The sequence below is a fragment of the Mauremys mutica genome, chromosome 3, assembly GCF_020497125.1.
Source record: "Mauremys mutica isolate MM-2020 ecotype Southern chromosome 3, ASM2049712v1, whole genome shotgun sequence".
Lineage (NCBI taxonomy): Eukaryota > Metazoa > Chordata > Testudines > Geoemydidae > Mauremys > Mauremys mutica.
In genome coordinates, this window is record NC_059074.1 from 196,071,592 (window position 1) to 196,084,337 (window position 12,746).

Below are 12,746 nucleotides of genomic sequence, written 5' to 3' on the forward strand. Positions count from 1 at the left end.
ACATTTTGCATTGGTATTTAACTTAAAAAAAATCCCAGATCCCAGTGCTAAGTAATTTAACATTTAGCTATCACTTTTCTTAGGCATGAGAGATATCCAGAGCTGTGGTCAGAGTTTAGTATAGGGCTTGATCAAAATGGAACCCGGGCCTCCCACTGAAGATACCTAATGGCATGAACTTTTAGTTAAAAAAAGTTAGATTGCTATTATGTCATTGGCCCTACAGAAGCAAGTCCCCAGTCACATTCCAGTTCCCATTCCTGCCTACTATCCTCTCATAATGATAGTTCTAACATTTTAAAAAGCATTTATTTCATCTTGTCTACAAGACTGAGTCCAAAATCCATGCTCTGCCCTCTTGAAAGGATAATGGGACCAGGCACCTGATTTTAAAAGTTTTCTCATCCTTATTCTTGGTAGTGAGCATCAAATTTAACATGAACACAGCAAGAGGAATACAGAATGATTCATGAAGCATACTGCAAAAAAACCCCAAACAAAAAAAACCCCAAACACAAAACCCCTTTAAATGCAAGGGTAAAAATGCATTGCTTTTTAAGTGAGGAAGGGAAATGTCCTTTGGGATCCTTCTATTTGTCGTGTAGCCCTCCTATTACTCTCAAAACCACTCTCAATGAAAGGATCTGCTCAAAAATGCAAACAGAATGACAGGATGTATAAAGAGTGATACAGAAAATATTACTGAAAGTTTTATAATGCCATAATGCTGTTATACAAGTCAATGGTTTGCCCATGTCTTCAACATGTGTTTAGGTCTGGTCACCCCATCTTAAAATAGATATACAGTAGCAGAAATAGGAGCATCCAGAGACGGGCGATGAAAATGATTAGAGACATGGAGAGACTTCTGTATGAAGAGAGATTGAAAGGGTTAGGACCAGTTAGCTCAGAGAAGAGACAAGTAAGAAGGAACATGATAGAGATCTATAAGATAATGAAGGGTATAGAGGAGAGTAAATCAGGTGCTCCTAATTGTCCTTTTTTATAAAAAAAAAAAAGTACAAGGGGACATTCAACAAAATGAAAGGAAACATATTTGAAAACTGCGAAAAGGAAATACATTTTACACAGTGCATACCTGTAACCATACCGTGCCACTGAGGCCTAAAACTTAGCAGGGATTAAAAAAAGGGTCACCGATTTATATAGATAAGGATATCTGCAGTCACATTCGACAGAATACAAAATGTACAAAGGGGAATAAACTCTCAGGCTTCAGGGCACAGGCAAACCACTAACTTACAGGAATGAGGAAAAGCTTCCCCTATATACTCATCATTCAATAACTGTTTTTCATGGGGTTTCTTCCATTTTCCACAGAAGCATCTGGTGATTGTTGCTACCTGGCAAAGGATACTGATCTAGATGGACCACTGGTCTAACCCAGTATACCAATCCCTATGTTCCTAAACAGGCCTTATGTCATAACAATCCACAATGCAGAACTGCTAACGTCTCCCTTACCTCCATTCAACTACATACATTTAATAAACTGTCCCCACAACTTTTCCAAGGCTTTACCTCCTTAGGAACCTGTGAAGAAGTAGGAAGAGTCTCCAGTGGTGACTATGATGTAAAAGTCTAATTTACTATGCTATTTAACTGCTTCACCCTCCATTTTAATAATGAAAATACAGGCCAGCTTAAGTTTGGGTAACATTTATCCTTGGGGGGGGTCGTTTTTACCTTCCATTAAGAAAATAAAGCAAATAGGGACTGTAAATCCCCCCAAGAGACTTGAAAAATACAAAATTAAAACAAAGCAAAAGCTGCTGTAACAAAGAGCTACTGAAATCCACAATCTCAAAGACAGGAAGGAAGAACAAGCCTGCCTTTTAAAACACTGCAGTGGCCTGTTTGGCACAGATTTGTTTACGATCGGGATGTGGGTGTAAGTAAAATAAAGAAAAAATCCTTCACTTGCCACTCCATTGTCACCTTTGTCTCTTTTCTCTCTTCTTCTCTTCCTCGGTCTTTGCTGTTCTCCGTCCCCATCCCTTTGTAGATGTATATTAAATATTTCCCCCTTCAGACGCCCCCCGATCAGTGAGTGATCAGGAATGTCTAGTGTCACTGTCAACAGCGCAATCATACTCTTGGTCCGGGAAGATACAGCAGCCAGTGCCGTTTGTTCAGAAAACCAACTCTTCCCCCCTCCCCCCCAACACTGAATGGAGCTGGCAGAGAAAGCATTCCCTAATGCCAATTTTTCACAGCAGAACAAAAACAAAGCACAACAAAAACCCAACAAAACTAAAACACAAAAATTCACAGAACTTAAGAGAAAATGAACCCCGGGGTCCTATACACATTTCTATCAGCGTGCATGGAACTTCTTCAGTTTCCTAGAATACAGCTATAAACAGAGCAAACATGAGGATGAAAACATGACACCTGTTACTATTAAATATAAGAGCCATGCAAGTGTCATGCCATAATAAATCTCATCGAGGTCTTTACAATTAAAAGTTAATTACAGTTGTAGTCTGTAAAATTGCTCATGTATAATCACCATAAATCCTTGCATGGGTAGTGCGGTTGCTGAGTAATAACCATACTCTTAAGGTGATTAAAGACACAAGCACACCTTACGTTTGTGCTTTCAATCATCCTGAATTGCCTGGTTATTGCAAAATGCACTCACACCCTATTCTGCTTCATTATTAGACTATAAGACAGCCAAACAATGTTTTATAAAAATTTAGATAGAGTTCTTCGACTCTAAGGCCAGAAGGGACCATTGGGGTCATCTAGTCTGACCTCCTGTATATCACAGGCCAGAGCCACATCCCCCAAAATAATTCCTAGAGCAGATCTTTTAGATAAAAACCATCCAACCTTGATTTTAGAATGGTCAGTGATGAAGAATTATTAAAAACAAATTCCAAGGAAGTGAACAGGGTGTTTCTCTTTCATCCTTTCAAGTAGTTGCTGTCTCTATGGGGTTCCCAATGATTCAACATTTGCTATACAGATTCCCAGATCTATCAGTTCACCCAAAGTGCACTCATCCCAAGAACTCTCACTTTCATTAAGAGTAAACATATTTTGTTTTAAGAAAAAAACAATAGCGAAAAGACAGGAAGGCCCAAGGCCCATCAATCCTCCCTCTCTACCTCACTTGAAATTACTCAGTGTTGCTGAGAAAGGCAAAATCTTTCCTAAGGTACATGCAGAAAAACGCCCCCAAAGATCCTGTCAACATGCTTGGGAGATTGATGAATTCTGTCCTGTGTATGTGGGCAAGAACCACTGTGGTTAAATCCATTTATACTTTGAGATTATTACAACAATCCCACTCATACTTTAAGATTGCTTCAAGATGAAAGATTACAAATATTATACTTACTCATCTAACTCTTCCTCTTCAGTTTTAGAAGTATCTGCATAGAGGTATTTACTCATGTCCACCGGTCTTACATTTTTCCTTTTTGCAGGTTGTGGAGGAAAATCTTTGACAGTTACAAACATTTCAGGTTCAGGATCTGGCTCATCAAATGGGTTCAAGTACTCTGGAGCACCTTCCTCTTTAAAGGGATTATAATTATCGCTATAGTAAGAGTCTTCTGGTTTTGAAGATGAAGCTGTTTCAGTATTGTGGTCTATAAAAAGCATTTTGAAAAAGATTATTTAATATAGAATAAATTCAAAACTATTTTAGCACATCTTTATACAGTATTTTCAGGGGCTTATGAATAAAAGTTTGCCTTGTAATACCTTGCTCTGAACTGAAACTTCGAATCTAAGATCTCTGCCTTGTAGTGAATGTTGATGCTTTATTTACAGTGTGACCTTGTTTAGCCAAAAATAAGCTGTGAAAGGTAATGTCCCCTGAGGGGCGGGGAAGGAGGATATTAATACTTTGGGTATGTCTACACTGCAATTAAAAACTTGCACCTGGCCCATGGCAGCTGACTCGGGCTCACAGGGCTCAGGCTAAGGGGCTGTTTAATGGCAGTGTAGATGTTTGGGCTTCTGCTGGAGCCCAGGATCTAGGATCTTGCAAGGTGGGAGGGTCCCCAGAGCTTGAGCCACAGCCGGAGTCCGAACATCTATATTGCAATAAAACAGCCCCTTAGCCCTAGCTGGAGTCAGCTGGCACAGGCCAGTCATGGGTGTCTAACTGCAGTGTAGACACACCCTTTGAGAAGCTTCCCACTCATCCAAAACTTCTTTCAGCCACATTAGTCATTTGTCCCTCATTCACTCATGTAAACAGGATCTCAATAGATGTGATTTTCTTTTAACGGATTTTCCCAATTAGGTTATTCAGGTCCCAACAATAATGCTTTAAATGCTTCTTTGTACTCTTATAATGTATAAAGATTTCCTTAATGAAATGACATTTTGTAAGCCCTTAATGATGGTGGCAGGGATTGGGACCCCTCCATGTCTTATTTAAAACATGTGATCTAGTAACACCGGAAAATCATTTATTAGGCAAGTTAATGACAAATCATACACATATAGTGTACATATCAGAACTGCTGCCATAGGATTTTGATAACAATAGTAAATACACTCTATTACAACAAATTTAAATTATCCTTAAAGAGATACACAATCAGATTAATAATACATAGTTTGGGATTTATAGCCAGCTACTCTATACAATTCTTTCCAGCACCAGAAATGACAGGGAGATTGTTGGCAGATATCTTTGTGACTGGAACAATATAAAAACATATATAGACAGAGAATGTTAACCACACTGAAATGTGTCAGGACTAACCCCACTATTCTTGCAATCATAAATGGTCAGGAGTTCATCTTACTACCTGCTCTGACAAGATGGCATTATTGCAAGAAAGTGAGTACTAACCCCATGCAAATACGATCTTTACTAGCAGTTTTAACTAAAAATTTTATTTGCAATAACGGTTCACAGTTTATTCATGATGAGAAGTGCCCTTTATTTTTTGAGCTTTGAAATGATTGAGTTGAACATAATAGATTATTTATATGGCACTAGAGCCCAAAGATCCCCAAAAGGGCCTTGTCCACACTTGGGATTTGCCCCAGTACAGCCACTGATGACAAGCCAGTATAGACAAGCAAAGCTGCTACTTGGAGCTTCTTGGAGCTTATTCCCACTTGAAACCAGTGTAAACTGCACTGGTGTAAACTGTGGCTTACAGAGATTTACCCAATTTATGTTGGGGATTTGCACGCTGATGGCTGGAGTCAAGTTAAATCCGCACCGTAGATAAGACCTGAATTTTCTGAGGTTACCAGGATGAACCATCAAGTTGTGCACACAGCAAGCCTACGACCACAGGAATGTATTACTGTTTAACTTTAGTCTCATTTCCACTTTGCTCCTATTTTTAGTCACACTCACTTGTGACTTGTCTTAAATTAGATTATAAAGTGTTTGGGCAAGGACTGGGTCCTGTACATTTCTATAGTGGCAAGTGCAATGGGACCCCAGTCTCAGCCCCGGTTCATCCTACTTGAACATAAGAACGGCCGTACCGGGTCAGACCAAAAGGTCCATCGAGCCCAGTATCTGTCTACCGACAGTGGCCAATGCCAGGTGCCCCAGAGGGAGTGAACCTAACAGGCAATGATCAAGTGATCTCTCTCCTGCCATCCATCTCCATCCTCTGACAAACAGAGGCTAGGGACACCATTCCTTACCCATCCTGCCTAATAGCCATTTATGGACTTAACCACCATGAGAGCTACACGTAAGGAGCTTGAGAGATCTCATTTTAGGAAGAATCTCAGGACTCCTGTTCCTTGAGCCAGTGAAACTTTCACATCTGAATTCCAAGAGTTATAAGAGCATACTTTGTTACAGGCCCTTTACTGCTGTCTGTCTCAGAAGAGAGAGCTCATTTGTCCACTCTGAAATACTGCTACTGTCACAAGAGGTAAGAATAAAAAGGGATTAACTATGTATTTCCCACAATAAAGGAATGAGACCTACAGATCATAACTGTACCAGCCTTATTTAAACTGAAGATGGGTACAGGGAAGATAAGCACACTTGTATGATTAAGGACGAGATCAACAGCACAAAAAATGGACTTTACCAAATTGCGCCGCAGGTTCTGGTGAATATATATGACATTTATTACTATATTCTATACCTCAATTATGGAGTGTTTCCAACTACCAATGATTATTCAGGCACTTTACATACCAAAATCCTGTAAAAAATCTCATGTGATCTGCGATCTATTTTCCCTTGAGTAAAACCAATGCAATCTAACACAAAAGGAAGTAACATATACAGTAGTTAAATTTAGCTCTACTGTATTCAGTAGTTAGTAGATTTAGTTATCTTTACATTTTCAGAAAGCATTTACATTGCTCCAAATTAAAGGCTGGTGTTTAAAATGAGAATTGAATAAAGATAATTGATGCCCTGGGTTAAAAAAATGGATGAGACACAAAAAAAGGGGTGCTTGAAACAAAGTTATTTTTAGACTTCTAAACAATCAAGCACTAGTGACAATACTTAGCACTTATATAGTCCTCTACATTTTCAAAGCACTTTACAAACATTAACTAATTAATCAAAATCTTAGAGTTTAATGTAATTACAGTAAAAAAAATAAATCAGGGATGTACGGATGTTACTAATCCTACATAAAGCTAAAAAGGAAGTGTGCTATGTAAACTGGTTAAGTCTCCCGTTAGTAATGTGCAGTAACAAAGTTTTGGCTTAGAAGACATTTTTTAAATAGTTTTTAAATAGTTCTGTCTAACTGGATTCAAATAGAGAAAGGCACATTATCATAATGCTAAAGGTAAATTGACAAAAGCAAAGGAATCCAGAGCTACTGCTGAAACTGTATTTCAAAACAACAAAGTATTGTACCTAGGTCAAGCAAGAGTCTTTTAACAATGCAGTATGTGAAATCGCTCATATGTTGCAACTCAGTGTATTGTCAGCCGTAGATTTGATTTTCCTGGCTTTTGCAAGCTTGTGTCAGAGCCCTAATTTTTTAAATATAAATTTTCATTTCTTCTATGTTAAAAAAGACGTTTAATGATATTATTTATATTGCGGTAGCACCCAAATGCTGAGACAGGATCAGGGTCGTGGTCGGAACACATATGAAAAGAGGTACCCACTCCAAAGAGGGTACAGCCTTATGGCCCCAATCCAAAAAAGTGTTAAGTCTGTACGTAGTTTTAAGGATGCGAGTAGTACCACTGAAATCAGTGACTCGGATGCTTAAAGCTACTCACGTATTTATTTGATTTACTGAACCACAGACACAGACATGCTTATGGGACCTGGCCTCAAAAGACAAACATATAAGAGGAACGAGAGTAATGGGCTGCAACATGCAAGGAAAACAGCAAGGGTGATAGACATATGCCTTATTAGTAAGGCTGCAAATCTTTCATGGAGCTCACGGAAATCACAGATTCTGCAGCAGCTGACCCCAGGGCTGCCCGCCCAAGCAGCTGGTGCCACACTGGCTGCTGCTCCGGTGGCCCCAGAAAACTGGTCCTGGGCACTGCCCCAGAGCAGCGGCCTGGGAGCAGCAGCGGCGCCCCAGGCCGCCCCTGCCCGGAGGAGCAGCCGCGGCGGTGGAGCCTAGGGCCTGCCACCGCTCAGAGAAGCAGCAGTGGCGGTGGGACCCTGGGCTGCCCCCCGCCAGAGGAGCAGCAGCGGTGGTGGAGCCCAGGGTGGTCACCGCTCGGAGAAGCAGCAGTGGCGGTGGGACCCTGGGCTGCCCACCCCGGGGGAGCAGCAGTAGTGGTGCCCCCCCTCCCCCAGGAGCAGCAGTGGTAAGATTTAGTTAGGGGTATTTTTAGTAAAAGTCAGGGACAGGTCACTGGTTTTTGGTTATTGCCTGTGACTTGTCTGTGACTTTTACTAAAATACCCGTGACTAAATCGTAGCCTTACTTATTAGTTCAAGTTGTATTATTTATGTTGAACCTTTGCCTAATTTTTAACCAAAGCCTCTTCTATTTTTAAATTATTTTTAGCTCTTAAAATATTTTCTCATGGGAGTGCACAAGAACCAACCCTGCAACTGAGTCCAAAAGAGTAGACCCCTGTGTGTATGTCATGGTTCCACACTGTACCACACCTCTGATTTTCACAGTCTCTCTGGAACTGTACTCATTTAGTGTTAGACACTGAGGCTTGCTGCCTCACTGCCAGAAGACAGGGTCCCTGGCTTCAGCACCTCTGTTTCTCACCCTGGCTCCTTCTGCAGGTTCAAGAGATTTGACTCCTGTTGGAGACTTACCCCCTCATGAGAGAATCCCCTCAGCGGATGTTTGCAGCAACACAGGACAGTCTTTTCAAAATAAGGCAATCTTTTTTAGTCAACTGGAATACAGTATTTAGGGTCCGTAGCTTAGAAAGCAAAACAGACACCTATGTGCATGCTGGCAGCACCACCTGCCTCTCTTGCCCATCTGCCCCAGATTCAATCTCCTCACAGCACTGGGCAACCTTGTAATTATCATAGGGCTTGTCTAAGCAGTGGTGTAATGGGGTACATGGCGGGGGGGAATATCTAAAGCACAGTAATGTGTTGTTTTTCACTTCATAGAATTTAATGGAAAATACCAATAGTTTCTGCAAGTCTTTTCAGCTTCAACATTAAGGCCAAATTCTCACTGCCATTAGTCGCCTGAATGTGGACCACAGGATGTAGTCCAATATGCAGAGCACCCTAAAATGCCAGGCTGAGAAGAACCTCCACCATTCAATTAGTTAAAGGATTTAATTTATTTCACACATATGCTAAAATGGAGGGAACTTTGTCAAAATCATTTTTAGGTCTCCTGGACTCTGCAGACAAGTATAGGATTTTCCAGACAGTGGCAGGCGCCTAATGAAACTTGGCTCTTATTTCTCTCCTTCTCCCTCTCTCCCATACTAACAATCCTGGATTCCTCCCACCTTCATGGAGGCATTGAGGGTCCCCACCCTTCAAGTGGGTGGAGAGCCTCCCAGCTCATTGGCCAGCCTGTGTAACATAGAGCTACTGTCATTCTTCCTGCTTTAAAAAAAATCTGCCCTGCCTCAAACCAGTGACACTCCTCTCAGCCTCCCACCCCATTGCATGGTGCAAAGAAAGGGACCTTGCAACACAGGGACAAGTCACAGCACAGGCAAACCACAGAGGTCTGAGAAAGGTCGACATTGGCTCCGCTCTGGAGTTCCAGACCTTCCTGAACCCTGCATCTGTATGCACTATGGGTCTCTTAAGCCCTTCAAGATTGGCCAGTAAATGTAAAACATTCTGTGGCCATTTGTCAAAGCCTTCGTAAAACATTTCAGTCTTTAGAAAACAATGTCAACCCAGATCAAATTATATTATGGTGTAACAACTCAATACCTAATTCTGAAAGCTGCGTACTTTCTAGGTAAGGACAGGTGTCTTAATTTGCCAAAGTGACTAGTGATCTTGTGTCTCAATTTCTGGGGACTCAACTTGGGACATCTTAAAGGGTGTCAGAAATGGTGAGCATCTGCCCTTGAAAATCAAGCCACTTTGGGTTATTTCCAGTTGGGGATTCAAAAACAGACACCCATAATCATTTTGAAAATTTAGGCTCCTATTCGTAGTTTTTAAATGGTAATAATAAATTTGATCTGCTACTAAGCTGCAAGTTGGCACACGAAGGGTCAAATGCACAATAATTTTGAGTAGCCAAGTAATAAACCTGCAAAGGTAGGAGAGACAAAAGAACAGACTGATGTCTTATTTACAATTGACACACTGCCCGCTTTTGCACCAGCTCCTGCCAACTGTACCTGGCCTGGTTCCACTGACAGGAACTTCTCATAGAAGTATGCATTAAGCCTGGCAGGTAAGTATCTGCAGAATCAGATGCTAAGTTCCCACAGGAACTAAGAACCATCACAAATCTGACCACCTTCATTTCCCAGTGCAAACTGCACAAGTGTTCTCTAACACACACACAGCAGCACACACATTTTTTAAAAATACCAAAACACTATACTGCATGCACAGTTCTCCCCAGCAGGGGGATGGAGGAAAGACAGAATGAATCACATGTGACTGCGTTACTCAATGCATGACTGAAAGGTGCTCAGATGCTATGGTGATGAGGGAAGTATAAGAAAAAGAATAAAATAAAGTGTTATTGCCCTGTAGTGCCAGGAACAATGACATAATTATAAATCAATAAAGGGCATAATTGCTTGAACATGCCAGAAAGATTTATCAAAACTTCAAGGCCTCAGAGGGATACATTTTAAAAAGAGGTAGGAGATGGTCCTATTTCAATGGGAAAGTAATTTTAATAACCCAGCTGGATTTTATAGTGATAAAAGGAATTGTAAAAACTGATGCAAATAAACACTACACATTTGCAAAATGTTAGAAGCAAGTAGGCTTCCTAAACCTAAAGAACGAGATCTGAAAATGATAAAATTGGCAGCAAAAAAGAGGTTAGGTAAGATTACTTCATGAAAAGGTTACAAAACACATACATGTTTATAAAAGGCCAAATGAAGCGTGAAATGTCAATGAGTAAGGGCCTTTAAACAAAGAGGCTAGAGAGATAAGGGAAGAAAGAAGCATTTGGAAACCGTACAAAACAGAGGAGAGCACTCAGGATTGGTCATGGGGTCTTTTCGTCTACTCATTCACCTAATGTCTTATGAAAATACGTTTGTTATTTTTATTACCAATAACAACCAGACAACAGCATTTTAAACTTCTATCAGAAACATAAAGAGGGGAACATGGCCTGGGTAGTTCAGTGGATTGGTAACTGCCTTTCACTTTTATGCTGCCAAGCCTAGCTCAGGCTGATAATGATCAACAACTGTCACTATATCAAAGCTGATCAGTGGCCTGTGTGAAATAAGTTTGGTAGGTTTCAATCCACTCCCTAGTTACCACTCCGCTAACTGGCACCCATCAGAGACCTCAAGGGCTGAGTGGGCATGGCAGCTGAACAATCTTCTTACCCTAAGAGATGGTTCTCAGGTCAGAATTGAGGTACACTGATGAGAGAGTGTGACGGAATGGGAATTTTTCGTAGTATTTTGTATCAATATTGTGTGCGCCTCTGTTTTCCCTATGTGGTGCCTGGTTAACTAGATGGTGGGAAAAGGTTGTTTACTCTTTGCAGAGACCCAGAGATACAGGGGTGACTGATGCCTGGCTGTCTGGGAACTGGGTCCCCACACCCATGGAAAGCCCAAGAAGGCAATGGCCACTCCAGCTGCCCGGACATTTGGTACATACCAACTAATGACCATGGACGGCCAGCCCTCTGCAGGAAGCCAGCCAGGTATGACCAACTGGAGAACAAAGGAGCAGGGCAAGGTGACAATGTTTGCCTGGGAACAGGAACGAAGGCCCGAGGAGTGGCCTTGTGGGGTTGTTAAGTGTGGGATGCTGCAAGCAGGAGACGCTCCTGGACTGGGACTGAAGAGGGGTCAGAGAGCTCTGTGCTCTGGGACTGACCAAGGACTGTGCTGTCACTTTCTGTTCTCTGTGTTAACCAAGGACTTTCTATGCTGTGTTCCGGGCACCTAATAAACCCTTCTGCTTTTACAACGCTGGCTGAGAGTCACTCCAGTTTAAGGAAGGAGGGGGTGCACTGCTCCCTTTGGGTGTACAAGTCTCTCTCAGGTGTCCAACTCAGGTGGACTCACTGAAGGGAGCTCCCAGTGTGAAGCCAGGGTGCTGAAGGCTCCGAGGTTCAGTCTAAGGAGGCGGTAAAGCCAAGTGGCTTTCCCTAGTGGGAGTGTGACCCTAAAGTGGGTCTGGCACACCGAAGGGGTTCCTCCGAGGGACTGTTCCAGAGCTGCTCAAGAGCATCAGACCTGTGGATCCATGACAGGGAGCATGGGGAAATTTTCCCTGACACTCCTCTTTGTGCCTATGTGGAAGGCTTCAGACTCCAGATTTGTCAATCTGGCACCTTTTGGAAGCACTATTTTCATTCACATATTTTATATACACCTCTACCTCGATATAACACTGTCCTTGGGAGCCAAAAAATCTTACCGCATTATACGTGAAACCGCGTTATATCGAACTTGCTTTGAGCCACCAGAGTGCGCAGCCCCCCCCCCCCCCCCGGAGCATTGCTTTACCATGTTATATCTGAATTCGTGTTATATCGGGTCGCATTATATCGAGGTAGAGGTGTATTTGTGACTATGTTTTGTTGCACTCTATATACACTGACTTTATATGGCGATTTTCACACACTAACAACTCAAAACAACTTCTCAGAACAATTAATTGCATTCTAGTGTTGTCATAGGGTGATTAAAAAAAGGCATATGCCCAGCTGTACAGCAGCTACTGTAAGATTGCAAATATGTTCTTTGGTCACAATTCTGGTATTATCCCTACCATTAGACCGTCACTATTTAGTGGAACCACTAGACGAAAAGAGAATAAGCCTCAATTTGACATATCATCGGAGAAGCAGATGTTCAGTTTCCATTGCCAATTAAGATTCCTGATACTGCTGCCTGGGTGCATGTAATAATGTTAGTTTTTACCAGAATAACAATTTTAGTTTGTAACCTTAGGGAAAAAAGTTATGCTTCATTAACGAGTCTGTAAATAATGATTGTGTGAAATGAATTCACCACCTTCTGCATCAGGATCTTCAAATGGGTTTAATTCTGCTGCATCAGGATCTTCAAATGGATTCGAACTGGAATTGGCTAAGTCTTGCTCCTCTTCATCCAAAAAATTAAGCTTGTTGATAAGCTCTGGAAAAAAAGGAAGTATTGTTTCAATA

General features: G+C 41.6%; 1 protein-coding gene across 8 annotated transcripts in view; it reads right to left on the bottom strand.

Moving 5' to 3' along the window:
• EHBP1 (EH domain binding protein 1) overlaps window positions 1-12,746 on the bottom strand; it is a 321,897-nt gene that overhangs the window by 156,985 nt on the left and 152,166 nt on the right. For all 8 annotated transcript variants that reach the window (XM_045008331.1, XM_045008332.1, XM_045008334.1 and 5 more), the window contains 2 exons: window positions 12,595-12,717; window positions 3,371-3,623 (listed from right to left, as the gene is read on the bottom strand). In XM_045008331.1, the coding sequence (XP_044864266.1) occupies window positions 3,371-3,623; window positions 12,595-12,717 (376 nt within the window). The remainder of the gene's footprint in view (window positions 1-3,370; window positions 3,624-12,594; window positions 12,718-12,746) is intronic.